The sequence below is a fragment of the Orycteropus afer genome, unplaced genomic scaffold (assembly GCF_000298275.1).
Source record: "Orycteropus afer afer isolate SDZICR_OR568_19922 unplaced genomic scaffold, OryAfe1.0 scaffold00003, whole genome shotgun sequence".
NCBI classification, from domain to species: domain Eukaryota; kingdom Metazoa; phylum Chordata; class Mammalia; order Tubulidentata; family Orycteropodidae; genus Orycteropus; species Orycteropus afer.
In genome coordinates, this window is record NW_006921590.1 from 21,272,344 (window position 1) to 21,296,030 (window position 23,687).

The 23,687-nt window shown below is 47.0% G+C and overlaps 1 protein-coding gene across 1 annotated transcript in view; it reads left to right on the plus strand.

Moving 5' to 3' along the window:
* Positions 1 to 12,695, plus strand: part of TBC1D5 (TBC1 domain family member 5) — a 544,439-nt gene extending 531,744 nt beyond the window's left edge. The window contains exons 19-21 of the mRNA XM_042780322.1: positions 7,447 to 7,526; positions 8,321 to 8,461; positions 12,387 to 12,695. Of these exons, the coding sequence (XP_042636256.1) occupies positions 7,447 to 7,526; positions 8,321 to 8,461; positions 12,387 to 12,695 (530 nt within the window). The remainder of the gene's footprint in view (positions 1 to 7,446; positions 7,527 to 8,320; positions 8,462 to 12,386) is intronic.
* The last annotated feature ends 10,992 nt before the right edge of the window (positions 12,696 to 23,687 follow it).

A 23,687-nucleotide genomic window follows, 5' to 3' on the forward strand; every position in this document is an offset into this window, starting at 1 on the left:
CTCATAGCAACCCCTCCTTGGGTTTCCAAGGCAGTATCACTACAGAAGTAGATTGCCCAACCTTCCTTCTGAGGAGTGGCTGGTGGGTTTGAACCACAAGCCTTCTGGTTAGCAGTCAAATGCCTTAGGCATATGCCACCAAGATCTCATATAGTCACTGATAATTATGTAGTGAAGTAATAACATTATATACCTCAACTTAGGTGTGCAGAAATCTTGATCTGAAGTTCCATTCCTACTAATAGCAGTGCAGGGGCTTAAATTTGCCATTTCAAGGCAATTCTGTCTCATTCAGGTTAACTATCTTAGCTGAACACAAATCCATATTTAGAAGTGTCTCTATTCTGTCTTTTCTCCCTGCCAAGATGGTGTCCAGGTTCTGGGATAGGCTCACGTGTCCCATTGATGTTTGAGGAAGGGCCTCTGAGTCCCTTCTAGGCCCTTGCTGGCATCCAAGGAGAGCTCTGCCCCCACTGGAGCTACTGACTGCTCCAGTGGCCTGTGGCCTGTGATCTCTGTTGTTGCTGGGCATGGACCCCACTATTATTACCTTGGGGGAAGATGGCGGGGCCAGCTGATTGTCAATGAGTCAGACAGGAGACGAGGATCTAGTCAGGACAGCAGATATACCACATCTGGTTCCTGCAGATTTCCTCTATTGTCTGGCTCCCTGCTTTGCTAAGTTTGGCCACCAGAGACCTCCTCTTCATTAGCTCTTTGGTGCTCAGAACCTCCCTCCCCACCCGGACTTCTTCCAGACGTCCCAGTGCTCCTGTATCCATTGGCTGAACATCCTCCTGGGCCCTGGGAGCAGTCCCCCACAGCCCTGCTTACCTGATGCAAACTGGGAAATCTCCCCACCTTGCAGCATAATGTGAGCACAGCCCATGGCCCTACCAGGCTTTCAGCCTTCTTGACACTGCTTTGTGCCTTGCTGGCCCAGCTAGCCCTAATGCCCTCGTGTGCTCTGCCTTAAAAGCCATAGTAGTTGTAAAAGCAAAACCCACCTTTTTCAGTCCTCTACAAGATCTACAGGAGCTCTGATAGCATAGTGCCTAAAGCACTTGACTGCTAACCAGAAGGCTGGCGGTTCAAACCCACCAGCCACTCCTCAGAAGGAAGATGGGACAACCTACTTCCGTAGTGAAACTGCCTCAGAAACCCAAGGAGGGGTCACTATGAGTCAGGTCCGACTCGACAGCACATAACAATGACAACAAGGTCTACAGAACTGGTTCTTCCAATATTCTGCAGTTGGCTGTTGATAATGTCTTATTGAGTGAAGTGTGTGTGTGTGTGTGTGTGTGTGTATGAGTTTTAATTGAGAGAGAACAAACTGTTACAGCCTTGTAGGGAAACCAAAAACATTCCCTCTGTAATTATCTCTATTATTCCATTCTCATTTCAACTTGCTTTCTTGTTGTGGAGCAGGCCTTTCTTTCTGTTAGCCAAAAACTGCAGTTGATTTTCTGAATAAATAAAAGCTGCTGTTTTTCTACTGCAGTATGTAAGAGAACTTGTCAGCGTAGTTTGTGGATTTAGTCTTATTGAAGTTTCTAATAAATTGTCAGTCTGGAAGCATTGTTGAAGCTCTCAGTCTCTGCCTTGCCCTTTACTGGAATTACTTTTTGGAAATACTTAGAATAGCAGTGTTCTGAAATGTGAGTCCCAAGAGCGCTATTCAGTGTTTTCTCATTCATTCTTTCAGTCAGTCAGTTGGTATTTAATGTGTACCTATGCTGTGACAGGCTTTATTCTAAGAGCTGGGAATATAATTCTGAACCAGACCATCCTGGAGCTTGTAGTCTCCTAGGAGGAGCACGCGTATAAGGTAATGCCAGATGATGGTAAGTGCTTATAATGCTGAAAAGGGATGCTGTGGTAGAGATGACACAGGGACTTGGGGCTACCTTAGGTTGGCCAGGCAGGGAGGCTGCTCTGAGGAGGCAACATTGGAGCACAAAGTTGAATAATAAGGAGGCAGTCCTGCATAGAAAGCCTCCTGCCTTCTAGCCAAGGGAACAGCAAGTGTGCTCACTGTATCTCTGGGAGTGTTGAGCAAGCCAGGAGGGATCTAAGAGTTCTGGTAGCTGTGGGCAGCCACATGTGGAAGGAATCTTGGCATCCCAGGTAGAAACTGGGGCACCTTAAGGGAAAGATGATATGGCTTCCACTAAGGTGACAGCAGAGTAAGTGTTAAAAAATCGATGGGTTAAAAGTATGTTTTGTTGGTAGAGTTGGCAGTACTTGCTGATGAATTAGATACAAGGAGTAAGGGAAATGGAAAAATCAGTCCTTTGAAATGACCATATTAGACTCTTGCATATAAGACTATTGGTGTGATCCTGTAATAGTATAACGGCCACCTTGGGACTTCCACAACCCAGTGGACATTGCACAGACTCAGCTCCGTCTATTTCACTGGAATCTGCAGACCCTCTGGAGGACGCTTTAGGAGCACCACCTGAGCGCCTTGTGATATAGGGACCAAGGGATGGATAAGTCATTATCCTCAAAATTTAAATATATTTTTCATTATAAAAGTCACAGAAGACTCTCATCTTTCTTTATATGCATGGAAAGAAAACTAAAGGAAAATGTACCAAAATGTTGAAAGTGATTATCTCTGATAGAATTTGGGGTGTGTGGAGAGAACAACTTTATGTCTTTCTATATCATCTGTTTCCTGGTGGTGCCTAACTTACTGGTGGAGAATTCATCTTTCTCAACATGACATTTACCTAATAATAATGTCAGAAACCAGAAACACAAGGAAATACAGCTTTTTTAAGTGTTTAGGGATGAAGTCTACTGATATTTTACATCAGAAAATTAAAGACATTTAGTGTCAAAAGGAATGAGAAGTTAAATAACTTTAGAATCTAGCAGGTTCAAAAAGGATTCTTTCCTTGTTTTTCTTTTTTGCTTTCCTCCCCCCATGTTTTGAGAACCATGAGTGTGTCTGTAGGCAGAGAAGAAGGAAGCCCTGAAAAAGCTGAAGGTACTTGCATTCAAGGATCTCAGTGAGAGTCCCAGACCCTGGATGAAGCGGGAGGGCAGGGATGATCCCAAAGTGCAGACAGAGCAGTAAGGGACAGAGTGAGGAGACACGAGCAAGGGTCCCCACTTCCTGTTGTGAAACTTGGTGTTCATCACGAGGCCACAGCTTTCTCAGACAGTCTTCAGTAATGTCTGAGAAGGCAGGAGTGAAACAGTGAGGAAATCCAGTTCTTCGTCTTCTCGTGTTTAAGAGAACTGTGGCTGGTTTTACCCAGTATTTCGTGCCTTGGAGGCCCAGCTCCCCTAAGAGATTTTGAGCAGGCTTATCATTCCTGGCCTTTGGATCTTCTTTTGGTATTCCATCTGTCATTCACGTAACCAAAGCCAGCTTCTCTCTCACAGTGGCTCCTTTGGAAATGGCCAAAAAGAAGTCAAATGCCAGCGAGAGAATGCTCAGAGAGGCTTTCTCAGAGTGCCCCATCCTCGATCTCAGGGAGCCATCTGTGCTGGAAATCTTCCCTTTGCCCCTTGCAGAACCAGTCTCCTCCTCTGCTGCTCTTCTTTGTGGGACAGCATCAGTGGCTCCTGGCACCCCACCTTCCACTCACTCACATCCCTCCACAAGGTGAGATTGGAGGGACAGAGGGAGGGGCCTGGTTCCCTGCCTCCCTCCTTGCTGAGTAGCCTTCCAAAAAAAAAAAAAAACCAAACTCACTGCCATTGAGTCAGATTCGACTCATAGACCACTCCTTGGGTTTCTGGGGCAGTATCACTACAGAAGTAGATTGCCCAGTCTTCCTTCTGAGGAGTGGCTGGTGGGTTTGAACTGTCAGCCTTCTGGTTACTTTAACTAGGCTTGTCCCTCCTCCAGTAGCTGGTGCTTCTGCAGGCTACTCTTTCCCTCTCTCTTCTCATTCAGTACTGAAGCAACTCCCTCCCCTGGCCTTCCTGGCCTTTGGCAGTTCCAGGGAGCTGCACTGTGTCTTGTGATTTCCCTTTACCCTGTAGAAAGGGGCTTTGTGCAGTTTAGTCCTCCTGCTAAACTCACCCAAGATTACTCAACACGAGTTGCCATCTATTTCCTGGTGATCCCTGACTTACTGGTAGAGAATTAACCTTTCTCAGTGTGACAATTACATAATAATAATAGTAATGTCAGAAACTAGAGACGCAAGGAAGTACAAAGCAACCGCTGCTGTGGAGTCAGATCCGACTCATATCGACCCCTCCTTGGGTTTCCAAGGCGGTATCACTACAGAAGTAGATTGCCCAACCTTCCGAGGAGTGGCTGGTGGGTTTGAACTGCCAGCCTTCTGGTTAGCAGTCAAATGCCTAGGCACTGCGCCACCAGAGCTCCTCAAGGAAGTACAGCTTTCTAAATACTTACTAAAGTGTTTAGAGATGAAATCTACTGATACTTTACATCAGAAAATTAATGGACAGATATGTGATAAACAAGGATAGTACAATGGTAATGGGAGCCTCTTTCCAAGGCCAGTAAAAGAGGGGCATGGCTCTCAGGAGGCCCTTTTCCTAGTCAAGATGGAGACATGAAGGTTGGGGCTTCCTCTGAAGGACACACGCCCCTTTTTGTGCTTGGCCTCCAGGTAGCTCCTTCTTTGTTACCTGCACAAGGTATTAAGCCCAGTCAGGGTGCAAAAGGGGCAAGGAGGCCTCATCTTCTGACCTTCTCTAACCCTACAAGAGGAGATAGAATCACCATCAGTAAGTAGCCCAAGACCTGTTCCTGTGAGGCCAGACATGCCGCCACCCTCCAGCCTTTTCACCAACTCTGACACCAACCGTTCCTCTTGCAGCACCCACCACCTCTCTGCTGGGTTCAATAATTCACTGCAATGGCCACACAGAACTCACAGATTATGGGGTTTATTAGGGAAGCAACAGGTTACAAGTCAAGTTCAGGAACACACTCAGTCTCTCAGCCAGCAGTCTCTCAGCCAGCCATCTCTCAGCCAACAGTCTCTCTTAGTCTCTCTCAGTAGCATGTCTCTTTCTCAGCAGTATGTGTCTCTCGCATCTCTCTCTCAGCAGCACGTCTCTCTCACATCTCTCAGCAGCACATCTTTCTCCACCAGCAGGCAGAGAGACTTCTGCCTCTAGGAGAGCTCCTTTTGAGCCTGGCAGAGTGGCCAAACTAACTAATTCCAACATCAGAATTCTGTACACCTGAGAGTGAGCGAACTTCCCAGAAAATTATTTTGTGCTGCTCCCAACAGAAATACCCTAGGTGGATAACTAGCAATCAGGAGCTACTCAGTTGCTCACGGCAAATTCCACCATGGAGTTTAAAAAAACTGGCTAGAAAAGCCATACTATGTAATTTACTGCACCACATGGGGGTAGGTGCCCAATGCTTGCTTTGGAGGGCTGAACTCAGCCAAAGCCTTCCTCCACCCAGTACAGTGAGCTGTGGTGTGGCAGTCCCCTCCCACTCCCCACCCCCCACCATGAGGAAAAGCCAGGAGGGCAGGGCCCTACTGCTTTGTTGACGGCTGTGCTTGTCACAACACTCAGAAAGTATTTGTGGAGTAAATTAAGTCTCACTAGGAATGCAATCTACTTCCATAGTAATACTGCCTCAGAAACCCAAGGAGGGGTCGCTATGAGTGAGGTCTGACTCGATGGCACATAACAACAGCAGGAATATGCCATGTCCAACATTATAAATGGGGCATTTTTCAAGACCACAGAAAAATCAGAAAGTGGTAATCGAGAGTGAACCTATTTATTGTGATTTTCAATCTAGGAACATATCACTATCTTCTATTGAATGTGTTTTAATTTCCCCCACACATTCTGCAGTACATCCCCCAGGGTGAGCCTTTATTGCCCCGCCTCTCCCCACAGCATGAGCTCTCCTTCTGAGAGCCTCTACCTCAGAAGTAAGCCCAGTCAATGATTGAACTGTGTGGTGAAGAGAAGGTGGGGGCCGCTGCATGTTTGACATACTGGTGAGGTACTCAGTGTGATGCTGAGCCTGCTATTTGCAGCTGGCCTGGCAGATCCCTCAGGTCAGGGCTGGAGGAAGGACTTCTCATGCAGAGGCCAGCCCTCCTCAAGGATATGTAGAAACGGCTTCTATGAAGACCCCTGCCAATAGACTTCATAATCTAATGACATTATGTAGTACCATTAGTTTATCTGCTTATTTTTATTATTATGTTGAAATGCCAACATCTTTTACAATGTATTCATGGAAGACAACTTCATTATTAATTCCAGTCACTAAGAGGAATTGATTTTTAGGGCGAGAGATGAGCTAACATCACTGAACTATGAGGAAGGGTAGGAAGCCCAGGATGAAGAACTTTCCTCTAGAGACTAGGTGGATGATCCAGTCTGTTGACCACATCGTATGTCAGCAAGAGGAGCATTGCTTCTCTGTAGAAGTAAAGACATATCTGTCATTTAAAAAAAAAAAAAAAAAACAGTTAAACAAGTGTATTTGTATGTTCTGTAAGAATGTCCAGGTATATAGTAGAGCTGACAAGAGACAAGGTTGTGGTGACTTCTTGACCATAGCCAGCTACCCAGAGGGAGTGAGTAGTTGGGCCAGTGGATCAGTGTCATGGTCCCAGGGAACATCAAGCTCAATTGGTGTAACATACTACACAAAAACATTATTCCACATCCTACTTTGGTGTGTAGCAACTGGGATCTTGAAAGCTTGCAAGTGGCCATCTAGATCCTCAGCCTATATGACCATGAGGCCAGAAGAACTAGATGGTACCCAGCTATTTCTGTCAACCATTTGGAGGGGGATCTATGTAGGAGATCCTGGATAGAGTGGGAGAACAATGTGCAACAAAACTCAAAATCATTAAAAAAAAAAAAATGGCGGGGGGACCAGGTTTGCTGGTCTGATAGAGCCTGACAGAACCACTGAGACTATGCCCCCTAGCTGCCTTTCAGGTCTGGAATCGAACCCATACCTGTGGCTTCTAGCCAAACAAAAGACAGGCATATGGGTTGAACATTTACATCAGGTAGATACACTCCTTGGAGAGATCAGTCTTGGGAAAACAGAAGGGCAGTGCACAGGGAGACTGCTCAGGGGGCAGGAGTGCATGGGAGGGAAGGACACAGGGAAGAGGTAACTATGGGGAGGAACTGGGAAGAGAGCTGTTACATTATGGGGAATTGCTATCAATATCATGAGACAAAGTGTGTATGAATTACTGTATGGAAAATGAATTTGCTCTGTAAACTTTCACCCAAATTATAATATATATATATAATATCCAAGAAAGCCCTAAAACACACACACAGAGTTAAGTCATGTTGAAGGGAATGCTGCATGTACCAAGCTTGGTACTGCCCTCTCTACACAGCCTGGCACGGAGCATCCTTGTCTGAAGTTTGATGTGACAGCAGGGAAATTAAACCTAGAACATTAGTGATGGAATATCATTCTTCTATTTTCAGTAAATATTCAAGATGTGATATTACAAGAAAATTTGGAAAAAGAAGATCAAATCCTGGTTTCCCTGGCAGGATTAAAACAAGTATGTGCATTGATACAACTCTTTCTTTGTGTCCCACAGGCCACTCATTTGATGCCTGCTGGGTAAGGGCACCCATGGAATACCCTGGTGTTAGAGCCGTTGTCCCCCTGCCTCTCATTCCCTCCCAGACAAAGCCCCTCCTAAATCTCTATCTCCTCTCACCCCCTACTCCTTTTAGCAACTGTGCCTGACTAGCTTGCAGCCCAGACTGGCTTTCCCTCTCTGCACTTACCCCTCCTCTCTTACCAAACCTCTTTGTTGTTCCTCACACGTAACTGCTGCAGCATGGCCCAGCGTTGTGTTCAGTCATTCAGCCCACAAATACAGGAATGTCCTGGAGCATAAGTCATAACCACTGCTACACCAGGCCTCAGACCCTCAAGGCCCCATTTACCTACCCCTTAAATGGGACATAAATGTCAATGAAAAATAGTATGCTGGGCCCAAATGTCTACCTGTGTTACTAACAGCTCCAGCTGGGGTAAAATTGTTTCAGTGGGGCTTGCTATACAAGTAAATGGTGCTTCTGCCTTAAAATAGCAGCTAAGGATGTGGCATTCATGTCTGACCTTGTGAGGACCTAACCATTAACACTCTTGAAACTGTCCTTGGTCATTGATAAGTGGCTTTGATAGAGTTGGCTTTCTTTTTGTTCCTTCTTTTTTATGGCAGTATCCATACTGTTGAAAGACTGGTGTATGACAACCCTAGCACAAATGCATTTGAGATTTAGCAATCATTTAAAAACAAACTCATTCATCTTTTTCATTTATTTTCTTTTTCTTTGAAAATAGATCAAAGACATTCTAAAAGGTTCCCTGCGTTTCAACCAGAGCCAGCTGGAGGCTGAGGAGAATGAGCAGATCACCATCGCCGATGACCACTACTGCTCCAGTCAGGGCCAGGGTGACCCGGGGCCCGGGGCCGCCAAGCAGGTACAGGGTACTGTTGTCACATTAACTCAGTGGGAGCATGTTCACACAAATTCTTCAGAGTTATGAATACTCAAACCCTTCTGAGGTTATTTCAAGGGACCATGTGTGAACTTCAACTGTGAGATACTATGAGGGGACCGAGCAAGGGCTGCTCCACACAGCTGTGCAGGTTGTACACTCCAGTGCCCTGAGGGGGTGCCATTCACAGTGAACGACAAGACCAGCCTCTACTAGACTATACAGTGCACTGCCTACACACCACTGTGTGGCAGCTTTGGCCTGTGCCTCCCCACAGCCACTCCCATTCTGCAGGTTGGAAAGCCAGATCTCTCTGCCTTAGTTATTGGCCAGTTGCATCCAGCTGATGCCTTCCATTCCCTTTTATCACAGGAAGTATCATCTGTGCCTTCCTCATGCTGTCTTGAGGGTATTTCATTTGGCTAGAACCTTTTTACCAAAATATTCATGGTGAAAGACTTCTTTTTAATGTCCATCCCCTAAGACAGAGGTCAGCTAACTTTTCTGTGAAGGGCCAGTTAATAAATATTTTCCACTTTGTATACCACGGACAGTCTCTGTCACATATCCTTCTATGTTTGTTTTTATAATATTTAAAAACCGTCAAAACCATTCCCAACTTTAGGGTCATACAAAAACAGGCCACAGGCCAGATGTGGCCTACGGGCCTTAGTTTGCTGACCCCTGCGCTGAGATATTGATATTGTGTATAATTTACATAGAATCACAGAATTTTCCAGCAACCGAGGATCTAAGCGAGTGTGCTCAGTCTTATCTGCTCCATCTGCCTATAAAACTACAGTCAGAGAGGTGCATGGGTTTGCCATGCAGAGTGCCCAGCTAGCCAGCCATTATTTCCAGAACCACCTGCCCCAACCACTAAGTAAGCTTCCAAGTCTACCGTACTACCTCTCTGTTTTTATCTGATAAGACTAAAATACTGTTTCCATTTCATTCTTAATGATACTAAAAATAAAATCAGCTTACACAGTTTCACCTTGAAAAATGAATATTAGCTAAATCTCATCCAAGTCATTTTCTCAAAAACCAGCCACCAGATCCTTATGCATTATTTATTTTTTTATGATTTTAAAACGGCAAAGTGACATGTTGGAATGAGTTGCTTTGTTTCTCCATTTTAAGGACACTGGTCAAGAAGAGAACCCTGGGTAATTTCATTCAGCTTGAAAAGGAAGCTTTTATGAAATGCTCTGAGTCTGCATTCTTGGCCACATGAGTGCAATATGGCATTGCAAGTTCCATGTGCTTGGTTCTTCCAAATTCTTTATCCTTTATTTTTTTGTTTATTATTTTTCAGAAATCATTTAGGTATTGGAATATTGTTGAGCACAGGCCTAACTACCAACCTTAGTCTCCATTTTATTTTTTAAAAAAACTTTTATCAGTTTATTGACACAATAACACAACACACTTGCTTCTCTGGCACCCCACCTCCACCCCCTCATCCAAACTAGATCTCTCCACCTTCATGCCTCCTTAGAACAAGCTGTTCAGTGAAAACAGAAAAAGGCAGACCACCTTTATACCCCCTTTCCTACCCCGAGGTCTTGTGGCACAGAGTCACAGGTACTACTCAGAACAAATTAGGGAGAGGAGACAGTTACCACTATACCCACCAGCCAGAGGCATCCAGTCCCTAAAAATAGGTTCCCCCATAGCCCCTAGGTCCTGAGTTATTATTCCTCCTCCTCACTGCTCTTAGTGACCTTAGGAAGGAGACTTTGGGACCTGGGCATACAGCCAAGAACGAGAACTCCTAGCGATGATTTGATAATTGGGATTTGGCTAGTGTTTTTAAGGCCGAGGCACCCCCCCAAAAAAGCCTTGATGGTGGGAGTAGACTTCAATGCCCCTATTTAAAAGGCATTGATAACATTAAACAGATTAAGCCAGCTTAATCAAATGCCAGAATAACACCAAGCTATAAAGGAGGAGGAGTCAGGTGTGCTTAGTCCAGGCCAGACACAAATGCACAAAGAGAAGTCCAGGTGGCTAGTCTCCATTTTTAATTAGTAGTCTTATGTAAACAGTGTATTTTTAATTAAATGTAAAATAACACTACAGAAAAAAATACTGATACTTTCCAAAATACTAATTAGTTTGCTAAGTTTAAAATTTCCTGATTATAGTTTACAATCACCATTTGTAGAACCTACTAGTTGCCACCACTGCCCCAGAGGACCCCATGTGCATACTCAAATGAGTTAGCTATGAGATTGGCACAAAGTGAAAGACACTAGGCCCTGGAGGCAGCAGGGCCCTGACTGCTACACAGGATCTCAGAGACCCTCCGGCTCTGCATGGATTTCTGCAACAGCCAGCCCTTCCTGGGCCCTCACCACTACCATCTTTGCTCTGTCTTCCTCTTAGGGTTAAAGAGGAAAGAGAAAACGGAAGAGCTTCTGTCTCTACCCAGTCCCTGATGTGGCCCCTTCCCCATAATTGTTAGCAGTTTTAAAAACAAAAACATAAAATGCCTGAAGAAGGTGGTTTTATCTGAGGAACGGAGAAATGGGCAGGCAGTACTCTCCTCTGTCCTTCAGGGGAGGAATGGCGAGAGTGGTCCCGGATGCAGGCCAGCAAGTCACACAGACAAGCCAAGCATCTGAGGCTTTCCGCTGCAAAGGCCAGAGATCTGGACGAGTCTGATAAGGGCCAGGGGTCTACCAGACAGGAAGTCTTGACCTACCTTCTTCCTGCAGGGATCTGTGTTCCAAGCCTTGAAGTGGCCATCAGGACTTAGAGCTAGCTGAGTTTTCTTTTTCACTGTTCATGGCAGGTGGGGGGCCTGTGGGCAGGCTAGAGCCAGGAATATGCATCCAAGTATACCAAGTGAGTTTTGAAGGCATTTTTACTCCTTCTTTTCAAATCACTTTGGTGCTTTGCCGGGCCTGGTGCTGTGCGTGTCCAGAGCTGTGAGATGAAGCTCCTGCCATAGGGAGCTCCCAATTATGGTGGGGGGGGGGCAGGGGGAGGCAGGCTTTTGTGACATTTTCTGGAGATATACTCCCCACGTGTTGGGTCTGTCAAAGGCCCCTTTGTGCCACAGTTCATTCCTAACTTAGGGGTGGATTGTCTTTGCTTTCTTGGTTAATTAGTCACAGATGTCTAAAGGACAGTTCAGAAGAACCAAGCTCACCTGCCATGGGGCAGATGGCTCATGGTCCTCCTGCCAGTGCCCTTTCCTATCAGGAACTTCTTCAAAGTCTTGCTAATGTCTTCACTGTAAGGTAAAGGAGAGTGGGTTAGCACCGTGACTGTATTAGACACCAGTCTAAGAATAGAATCCACCATACAGGCTCTTTTATTGCCAACCTGAGATAAGCTCTATCAAGTAGCATTCTAGTCCTGTCACCCTGTGCTGGTGTGAGAGTTGTAAGATGAAGCAAGCTAGGCCCTCGGAAAGCTGTCCTTTAAGCAAGTGGTGCAGTCAGCCTGGATCTGACACCTCACACTGAGGATTCCTGTGCACGCACATCATGCACAGAATCCTAACCTCACACCCGGGGAGAGGCAGTGTCATGATCCCTCTTTTACAAAGGGGAGAATGAAAGCTCAAGGAGGATGGGCAGTTTGCATGGCAGAGTCCCCTGTGTGGCGGGTAGGGAATCCACCCACAGCCCAGGCTTTCACACAGCCTCTTCAGGCAGCTCATCTCACCCTATATTCAGAGAAGCATTCCTCCTCAGAGGGGCTCAACAGGCCACTGCCCTGCACACTGGTGAGTGTAGGGACTTCAGGACAGCAGAGCCAAACACCACATCTGTCCAAGGCAGAGCATAAGGCAAAGTGGCCCCATTCTCCGTGGGGCGTCCCCAGCTCATAAGCCCTCCTAAATTTTGCCAGTTTCCTCTCACTCACCTGCCCTCCCATCTGTACTTCACAGATCTCCTCAGAAATGCCAGGGCACTCTGATGGAGGGAGTTCAGATGACTTCATCCTGGTCTCCAAAGAAGATGACAGTGGCAGTGGCAGTGCCAGGGGGAACTTCTCGGGCCAGGCCCAGCCTCTTCGCACCCTCAGAAGCACATCTAGGAAAAGTGAGGCTTTGGCCCGCTCCCCTCTTGTGTTCTCTGACCCCCTGATGGGCCCAGCCTCCGCTTCCTCCAGCAACCCAAGTTCCAGCCCTGATGATGACAGCAGCAACCACAGTAAGGACTCAGGCTTCACCATAGTGAGCCCCCTGGACATCTGACCGCGGTGTCCAGGCCTGGTGCCTGGCCCTGCCTTGCAGGGACCCAGCTGCCCCCTCGGGTCCCAAGGCCGGCTGAGACTCCCCCAGTGTGGATCCCTTTGAAACCAATGCTTCTTTCCCAGAATGCATTTGGCATTGGTGCAGCCCATTGGAACCCTAAGAGAAATCCAAATGAAGCCGATGTAGCCACAACACACAGACATATACACCAGAATTCAGACAGCCTCTCTGGGCCCTTCCTTACTTTCCCCCAGCCTACACTTACACTGAGTCACAGCCAGGTTAATACCCAGCTCACACTCACTGTCAGAGAAGACAAAGCCACAGCTACAGTCACTTCTCTGTTCTCTTTCACCAACTAAGAAGAAGAGTAATTAACTCCATTAGTTTTATTTACAAGGAGCAAGAGTTGGTTTCAAATCTCCCTTCTCTCAGAACATAGGACAGCTGGTAGATATCGAGAAAGTTTCCTCTCTGGAAATTTGTATCTCAGTCTACTTTGTTCCTAGAAAGCCCTATAGCAGAGCCGAATGCAACAGAATGAACTGGAACTAGTGGATTCCAAGGCTGGAGTATCCCGTTACTGACTCATCAGAAAGTTATAATGAACTTCAGAAACAGGGTCTAAACTTAAGAATCATATTTAGCTGTGAGGTCATATTACATTTGTTTGATTTGTTAAAGAATAAACCTTAGATAGATCATCACTATCCCTCCAGAAACAATGGTATTTTGCCTTTGAGAGTGTTTCACAGCCAGAAAACAAGGTCATTTTCAAGCCAATCTTTGCTGCACTGATTTCAGAAGTTGCTAGAATATTACTGTTCCTTCAGTTGGAAAATATGTGCCTGACTTTATGGAATGCACATCTTTCAGACATCAGTTTCCTGATAAAGTTCTCTAGTTTCAGGTCTGTGTCCATCTGTCAACTGAGGAGTAAAGGGGAAAAAGCTGAGCTCGTTCTCACCCAGATGCAGAATGCTTGGAGGCCTTAAGGAAGCCATCATGGGGAATCAGACCTGGGGTCCCTTCTGGGAGTAGGGCTTCTTGAAGCACATTTCAGATTTGGGAAGGTAGCAGGATTCTGCACAGCCCCTTCCCCGGCCAGGAGCCGAGTGCTCGGCCAGGATGGCATCTCAGGGCAGGAGTAGGTCTGCATGCCCTGACCTTTCTGGTCCTCAGTTGGCAGCTTAGGAAGCCAAGATGGGCACAGATGGGCCATTTCTCTCCTTTGCTTGGGCTGGAATTCTTATGGGAAGGGGTGGGACATGCTGTTAGACATAGCACACCATTTCACCAGCTTCGGCAAAGAGCAGCTTTGCCTGACTTGACTGTCTCCTTGGGCCTCTCCTCAGAGGATAGCAAGGCCTCTGGCAGTGGAAACCTTCATGGTAAGAAGTGAGAAGGATGAAGCAATAAGTGAAAAGTGTGAAGGGAAAGACGGTGTTTACATCGCTTCCACTGCTAAGCACGCATTTCCCTGTAGACAGATTTGATAATGACATGATTTCCCACTTGCTCTCCAAGAAAATGGTGACGAGTCGTGAGTCAGCTACTACAGAAAGGCTTCTAATTAGCCCTAGGATCGGTTCTGAAACTCTAGCAGGGAATCTGACACATCCAGTGTCAGGTGGGTGATAGCTTCGTTTTTGCCGAGGTAACAGGGTCATGGGTCCTCCACAGCTGCTCGACAGATGTGCTGAAGAAGCCTTCTGGCTCTTGACTCTAGTGGTCTCCTCAGCATCTCTGTGGGGCGAATCTCAGAGCAAGTTGCTGCCAAGTACATGTCCCTGGGACAGCACTCTCTAGGCTCCCAGTGTCCCCATACTGTGAGTGGCTTCGCAGCAGTTGCCATTAGTGACTTTCTCACAAATGACTTGTTTGTAAGGGTGGTGATGTTTTCAGTTCTGAGGTGCAAAGTGTGGTGCTGTCTCTGCCAGCTCTGGGATGGGAACTGAAAAGGGCCTCAGAGCTGGCCATTCCCCAGCAGCTACTGTCACCTGCTCACCTCCAGCTTTTCCTTTGCCTTGAAAGTGAGAGTCACAAGAGCTGAGTGTCACTGGCCACATAAGAGGCCACTGGGCCACCGCCAGGAACCTGAGCTGGTTCCCTCAGTTAACTGTGTGTTCAGCAGTCACTAGTTACTTGTTCCCGCCCTGCCTGCATGCTGGAGTGGGGCTGCTCCACTCTGCATCTGCCGCGGTGCCACGTGAGAGCCGATGGGCTCACTCAGAGGGGCAGCTCCTGTGGCCCCACAGACCTCTCATCCTCCAGGAAGAGAACGTTGAGGGGCTTGAGGCATGGCAGTGCAAACCCCCATTCCCACAGGTCCATAATGTTAGAGAATTAGATGACTGTCTTACCTTTTTTAAGTGACTTTTTTTATTCTTCATAGTTTTGCATTATTTGCCTTTTTATTAGTTATAGTGCCATTAAAGAATGTGTTCCTTTTTATTTTATCACGTACTTTTGTTTAATTGCACCTTTTTAAAATCCTGAATATATGAAATCCGTTTTGTTTTTCTCCAACAACTGTGGTAATCAGTGGAACCCTGCCATGGTTTGATTATTCACAGTGAAATACATTTTATATGAGTAAAATTTAGATTAGTTCTCATTGTCATCTTGCTTTTATATACATATACATGTCCCTCTGTGTTTCATGCATTCCTCTTTGATCAGATTTGAAAATTGAGTTAAAATTTATCTCTGTATGTTACGTATGAGAATTACAGACTAAGCAAAGAAAATAGTCATATTTACTTTGCCTTACCTTGTGTGTATGCCAAGGGTTTGTTTAACACTTTAAACATCTACTTATACTGGATAAATCTCCCAAAGATGACCTCCTTCTAATGTGCAGCACTAACTGCAATAAAGAAAAAATAATATCACTGAAGAATACCTGTGGCTTTAGAAATAAACCAGGGCCTCCCTGTGAGTTGCCTTCTTTTCACATGACTGAACGAACCTTGTACATCACAGCATCCAGGCTGTGCTAAGGAAGCTGTCGAGGTAAGGTGTGATTGCCCGCCCTCAGCAAGAACAAGATCAGCCCCTGCTTGTCAGATGCTGTCTCCCGGGGATACCCTGTTGGAGTTGACCCCAATTTATTATTTTTGCTTTTATGTTGTTGTTTCCCAAGAAAGTACCCCCACAACAAAAGTATATGAAGGGAGGACCACGTCCCCACAGTCTGTCCGTTGCCTCTACCCCTGTGTGACCAGAGCAGGGGTCTGGGGAGGCAAGGAGGGGCACACACGGTGACGGGGGTGGGATGTAGAGGATGGCAGCTGGCTCTCACAAGCCAGAGCCACTCTTGCAGTATTTCCTTCACAAGTTGTTTTTATAGTGTTAAAAAGAAATATCAAAGTGTAACATGAACTTTATGTAAAAGTTGCCATACAGTTTTTCGCATAATGGCACAGTTCATTTGCTTTAGTATACGCACTGCTCAGTTGTGCCATTTATAGCCTGTTGCTTTTCTTTTTCATCCATCTTTATGCTATAACTCATATTGACTTAAGAAATTATTTATCCTTTTGGCAACTGACCCCATTCAAAATGGTTATAATAAATGACTAATGTGAAACTGAGAATGTGGCCTGACTTGTTTCAGCCCGGGGTGGGGGTGGGGACCCAGGTGCTGTCCAAACCCAGCTGACGTGGGGTAGGGGCAAGACCACAGGGTGTGGGGGCTGGGAAAGCAGTTGTACCTCTATGGTCATCAGCGCACACTCTTAAGTCTTAAATGACAATGAAAGTAGCAAGGAAGGAGATCTTCCTAGTTTAGGTAGAGCCATGAAGCCAGCTCTGGTGGTGCAGTTGCCTAAGGCATTGACTACTAACCAGAAGTTTGGCAATTCAAACCCACTAGACACTCCTCAGGAGGAAGACAAGGCAATCTACTTCCGTAAAGATTCACCACCTTGGGAACCCAATGGTGGGGGAGGGTCACTATGAGTCGAAATTGGTGGTAGTAGATATGAAGCCAGCTAAACTCACTCATTGCCATTGAGTTGGATCCAGCTCATTAGCGACCCCTCCTTGGGTTTCTGAGGCAGTATCACTACAGAAGTAGGTTGCCCAATCTGCCTTCCGAGGAGCAGCTGGTGGGTTTGAACCACCAGCCTTCTGGTTACCAGTCAAATACCTTAGGCACTACGCCACCAGAGCTCCCGTGAAGCCAGCAACACCTTAGAATTTTGTGGTAGGCCTCCCCTCCTCCAGGAGATTTTATTAACCACAGGTCTTGTCATCAAAAGGTTCTAAGACCTCTTCTCAGATGTATTGAGCCATGAGGGTGACCGTGATTTCACAGACTAATGACAGTCATAACCACTGGCATTCCCCACTGGCCACTGGAAGCAGAGACCCTGTGGAGCGAACGCAGTTGATCCCTCACCCACATCCCTCAGCACGGCTGCAGTTTCCTCCAGCCTGGCTGCACCTGAAGCTGCTGGCTGCTCTGGTACAGGGAGTTACATCTAGGGCAACTCTACACGAAGGCCAGGAGAGACGGCATACTTCACCCGTGCATGGCCCTGAGGCGAGCCATCTCTGAGGGGTTTAGTCCAGTTGCTCTTCCTCCCCTGACTCACTTTCTACCCACTAGTGATGTTTCCTTTTCCCAAATAAATGACTTGCTCTGGAATCTTCTCTCAGAGTCTGTTTCTAAGGAACACAAACTGGCAGCTGGGCTTCTTGGAGCAGGAGTGTCCCAGGCTCACTTCTGCCTAGGGATGGCTGAGCAGGAGGAGGAGCAGGCTATCCCAGGTGGACCAGAGCCCTTGCAGATGAAGGGTGTGCAGAGAGGCACCTTCCCTGCCTCAGAATCAACAGAGGGACAATTTACAAGTCCAATCAAAGGGCAGGGGCCGACCTGCTGTATGTGAGTTCTTGCCCCCAAACCCCACATGTTGTCATCTCCATCCACAAGTGGATGTTAGCCATAGCTGATGATAGAGGCTGTACTGGCAGTTCCATTTTTATTTTGCAGTTTTCCCTCACCTCAGTCAGTATTCTTAGCCTTTCAAGGATGTGTATGTGTCATTTGTGAGAAGAGATAGTTCTCGCAGAAAGGTGAAAGATCCTGGAAACACAGAAGGATGACATGCTGATCCAGAGAATTCATCAAAGTCCACCCATTTGTTTCTTCAGCAAATATTATTGAATACCCTCACTCAGTGCACAGCACTACACATATGTTGGAGCCACAAAAAGTGCCCCTCAAATTGGCAGGAAGGAGCAGAAACAACACAATTCTATACTAGGAATATCAAAAGAAGGTTTAGATGCTGAGGGAGCTCAGAGAGAGCAGGCCATCCTGCCTGGAAGGGCTCCCAGGGCTGCATAGGCGGTCTGTGGTAAGCTATGAGCCACTCCCACTTCCTGCTCAGTAGGTGCTAGAAACAGAGTTGAGGGGTGGTTCCCAGCAGCAAAGCAGGATGTATTTTCCCACAGACATGCTGAAATGGGAGACTGGCCCCTCATTAAGGACTCAACGCTGTCCAATAAATCAGTCATAGCCAGCCAAGTGCACGCAGCTCACAGGCACTCAGCTGTGGGGACCCCAAAGCGCTCCTGGACATCATTCTGTGGATGTGGTTCAGGAAACCATCTGGTAGCAGGAAGCTCTAATATCTCTATGATTCAGAGAAATTAAGGGATATTCAACAAGATATAGCAAAGGATGGTGTGGCACCAGCATAGACCTCAGGCTACAGTAGATGCCACCTCCTCAAGGGTCCTCCCAGGGGAAACACAGCCAGCAAAGTCCCTGCCCTGAAGAATTAGTTCACTGCCCTTCCAACAACTTCCTTGACTCTCAATACAGATGTCCTCACCTGCCTCCTCAACTGCTGCCTCTGGTCCCCATCCACCGCTGGCCCATGCCCAGGCCCAGCCTCTGTCCATCCCATGGTTTGGCCAGGCCCTGGCCAGCCCCTCCTGCACCCCACACTGCAGAGGTGCCCTCCACCCTACTTGCTGGGCCTGGCCAGTGCTTTGTCCCTCATACTGAGTGCAGCCCACCTTCTCTTGGAAGCAAAGGCTCCTTCTGTGAGCCCTCCTCAACTAAAGTTGCTCATACCATGCTATCTACCCCATCCCACCTTGTCTCCCCATCTCCACCCCAACCCTCACCACAAGCCTTTGTTGTCCTTCCTCCACCTATACCCTTTGTTAGCCTGAAGCTCCACACAAACTGTTTCCTCCATTAAAACACCTCTCCCTGTGCTCCAACTTAAACCTGGTGAGTGCCAACTTTAGAAGCCAGGCAGCTCCTTGGTGAGGCTCTGCAAGACAGCTCCTGCCCATGGGACTGCTCTGCCCTGTGTATCAGTCACTAGGCTATGGGGCAAATTACCCAAAATTTCAAGGCATAGAGCAACCATTTATCATGCTTATGGATTGTGTGCTTCAGATGTTTAGACAGAGTGCACGGTATGGTGTGTCACTGGGGCCTCTGATGTCTGGTGCCTCAGTGGAACACTCAAAGGCTGGGGGCCAGGATCTGAAGGCTCACTCCAGGTCTGGTAGTTGACGCTGAGATTTTACCTTGGGCTGCTAGCTGGAACACCTGCAGGTGGCCTCTTCATGTAACCTGGGCTTCGTTGCAACACGGTTCCATGAGCAAGTGTCTAGAAAGAGAAGGAGAGATTAAGAGAGGACATCAAGTAGAAGCCATTTCACCATTTACTACCCAACCTCAGAAGTCCTGAAACATCACTTTTGCCAGATTCAAGACTGTCATAAAGAGGGAAAATAGATTGCACTTCTTGATGGAGCATGGCATCATTCTGAGTCTATGTGAGAATGGATATATTGCTTGGTCACTTATGTAGAATACAGTCTTCCATTCCTACTGATTTTGGGCTTCTCCCAGGTAGCCAGAATGAGGCCTCAGCCATCCTGTGGAAGACAAAGGCTGCCACAGCTATCTTGGAGAACTTAAAGGCTCTATCCAAACCCTGTAGTACCTGTAGCTGCCTATTTCCCTCCTTTAGGAAGCCTTCTGTGATGGTTTTAAAGCGTGAGTCTCAAATTGTTTGCCCACCAATAGCCCCTTGAATCTTGGTTCTATGACTTCTTAACCAATAGAATATGGTGGACATGATGCATGCCAATCCCTAAGCCCAGACCTTAAGAAAACGGTCTCTCGGTATTCTCACACTTGGAATCCAGCCGCCATGCTGCAAGGAAACTAAGCAGCCCTGCAGAGAGGCCCGGGTGGAGAGGAACCAAGAGCCAGCACCAGATGTGAGTGAGTCTGATTGGAAGTGACCAGCACCAGTTGACCCTATGAATGGAGGAGACAAGGTATATTGCTAAATCCTTCCCAAATTGCAGAATCATGAGCAAACTACATGTTTGTTGTTTTTCTAAGCCACTAAGAATGAAGCAGTGGTGGTTCAGTGGTAGAATTCTTACTTCCCTACAGGAGACCCCGGTTCAATTCCCAGCAAGGCACCTCATACACAACTACCACCTGTCTATTAGTGGAGACTTGTGTGTTGCTATGATGCTGAACAGGCTTCCATAGAGCTTCCAGACTAAGATCGATTTCCTGGTAATCTACTTCCAAAGAATCCGCCGATGGAAACCCTATAGATCACAATGGGCCAGTCCACGGCTGATTATGGGGATGGGACAGGGCTGGACAGCATTTCATTCATGGGATTTCACTAATTCACAGGATTGCCATGAGTTGGGGGCCAGCTTGGTGGCAGCTAATAACAACAAAGTGAGTGGTTATGCAGAAGTGGGTAATGTTCCCTGATGCCCTGACTAGCATGACACACTTCCTGTAAACCCCCTCATTCCGGGAGTACCCAACTTTCTCAGAAGTTTGCCCTACTTACCTAGCTCCTGCTAAATACATTCATGTCCAAATCTGAAATCTCCTTTTCCCTTCATGAAAAGAGGGCCTAGGTCTTAGCCATTTATCCACCCATATTTATTGAGCACTTACTACGTGCCAGGTACTGTCCTAGGGCCTGAAGATAGATATTCAATGTACAACCTTGATAAGATGCCTGTCCCCGGGGGCGCTTGTAATCCAGTGTAGGGGGGAAGCAACTCCACTAAATGAAAGAACAAGATGACCTCAGAGGGGCATGATGTGGCAGAGACTCTTCAGAGGCTCAGTCCCCTATCCCCCAGGGCACACGGCTAGACCACATTTCCCAGCTTCCCTTGCAGAGACTGAGCTGGGAACAATGGGATATGAGTGATAGACATCCCAGAAGCAGCATGTGGATGTAGAAGAGATGCATAGATGACCCTGAAAGCTGGGGGCAGGGAAACTGAGAAGTGCCTCCTCTCTTCTGGTTTTGAGGCCCAGCCTGTCCAGGTTTTTCCTAAGCCTCTCTGTCATTCTTTGCTTTCATTCCCACAAACGTCACCCCTAGGGAAAGAGCCAGAGCCATCCCTGATCACATCCAGGGCTCCTGAAGGAGAGAGGGAGGCCACTGTCACTGGAACAAATTCATATTCATTCAAGTGGGACCTGAGTGCCCATCAGACACCAAGCCCTGCCTGTCCATTAAGAGGGGAATTTGAGCAGGGCTCTTCCACAGAATCCCTGGCTGGTGCAAACAGTAAGTGCTGGACTGCTAACCAAAAGGTTGGCAATTCAAACTCACCCAGGGGTGTCTCTGAAGAAAGACCTGGTGACTGCCTTTGAAAGATCACAGCCATGAAAACCCTAAGGAATGCAGTTCTCCTCCATATCATGAAGGTCGACTCGAGAGCAACTGGTTGGTGTGGTTGGTTGGTTTCTGAGTAAGCCAAATCACCTCTGTGAGCCTCCACTTCCCCATCTGTAGAAGTGGGGACACCAAGTGTGACCATCTTGAAGGGTGCTGCAAGTGAAACCAAGTTTAAGTGCCAGGCACTGTGCCCCATGGTCATCTGCATTAACTCATACAGTAAACCCTGTGGAGGTTGGTGATGGTGGACATAGGGCTAGAGAAGGTACAAGTCTTGGGATAATTTGGTCAGGACCATCTCTTGAGGCAGCTAAATGGCAGGATTTGGGGTGACCTCAGGCTCATGGAGGGTAGCAACCTCTGCCCATCTCTGAGGCAGGCAGCAGGTTCAGTGTGTTTCCATCCATGTTACTAGAACCAACATCAAGGCCCAAAGTCACTGTGTGGCAAAATATGGAGGTGCAAGGGAAAAAATGTGTGTGTGTGTGTGTGTGCGCGCACGCGTGCCTCTGGGTGGTGCTAATGGTTTGCACTTGACTACTACTATAAAAGGTGGCAGTTCAAACCCACCCAGCCCCAACACAAAAGATAAGTCTGAGAATCTGTTTCTTGTTACAGCCAAGGGAAGCCTGTGGAGCAGTTCTACTCTGTAACACATGGGGTGGCCGTGAGTTATAGTCAGCTCCACACAATGGATCTGTCTATATATATATGCATGTGTGTGTGTGTGTGTGTACATACACAGACACACCTATGCACACATACATATGGACATATACACACACATATGGAAGTGCTATTCCTGGGTAGTGTTTGCATATGTATGTGAAGCTCCCAGGCCTGTGAAAGGGGTGGCAAGACTGCTACTGGATTTCTCAGAATCCTGTGCCTCGATTCAGAGAAAGTTGGCCGTGTGCCGACAGAGATGTTAACCACAGAGCCTGCAGCAGAAGCCAGGTGAGAGCTAGTTCAGCAGGGCCACGGAGTTCACTTTTCCTGTCCCCGACTGTGGGCAGAGGTACGGAGGCCCCTTAACAGAATGCAAATGTTAGATCCACCCCCAAAGGTGGGGTAGCAAAGTGGACCAGCACTGTGCTAGGGGTCTGCAGACTTTGGTCAGCTGAGGTCAGTTCTGTGGTGAGCAAAGCAGACCAGCCTCATGGCATTTACCCTCTTGCATAGGCAAGGTTTTGTCCCTGCTCAGTCAAGAAACCTTGCGCCACCCTTCACTCTCTCTGGTACTCATTTGCTATGTATGAAACATGAGGAATTTGGACAAGATCAGAATGTTTCAAACTCTTTTGACCTTGACCTACAGTAAGAACTACATCTATTACTGCTATAACAAACAGGTCCCAAAATGTCAGCGGTTTAACACAGAGAAGTTCATTCTCACTAACATTATTGTCCAATATGAGGCTTCTTGGGTGTTGGGTGGCTTTCCTCGACATGGTGATTCAGGGACCCAGTCACCTGGAGACTCCACCATCCTCTAGGACTCACACCTGTGTGAGAGCCACCTTCCCCAGAAGTAAAGCACATCATTTCCTATCACGTTCCATTGCTGAGAGCATACCACACATGGGCCCACCTGGAGGCAAGGGGCTGGAAATAGTTGTCCTGGCAAAGCAGCCCCTCCCCAGCAGTGCACCTGTACCACTGGAGGGGAGCTAATTTTGTGGCCCATCAGCTGCCTCTACAATACCCTGGACACTCATTCACTCACTCACATATACCCCTAAAACAGAAGGTTCATGAGACACACTTCCTCACACCATATGTAGTGCCTTATGATTATGATATATGATTATGATATATATATATATATATATATATATGATATGATATGATATGATTATGATTATGATACCATCTACAGAATTTTATTTCATTTCTTTTATAAGTGTTGGCCTGTGGCTGTGTTCTTAGGTGCTGTGGACTCAATTCCAAATCATAGCAACCCCATATGACAGAGCATAACTGCCCCAGAGGGTCTCCTAGCATGTAATCTTCATAAGGTGGTTCTCCCACAAAGCCGCTAGTGGGTTCAAACTTCCAACCTTTTGGTTAACAGCTGAGTGCTTAACCATTGCACCACCAGGGCTCCTGAAGTGCTGAGCATGATCCACTAAACGTCATGACTCACAAATGAGTTAATGTCTACAATTTAAAAAACATTACCCAGCTCTTCAGAGTATATGAAATTCAGTGGACACATGTCTTAAAAGACTTTTCCAGCCAAACAGAGAATTGTTAGAAGCCACAAAGGAAAATGCAATGC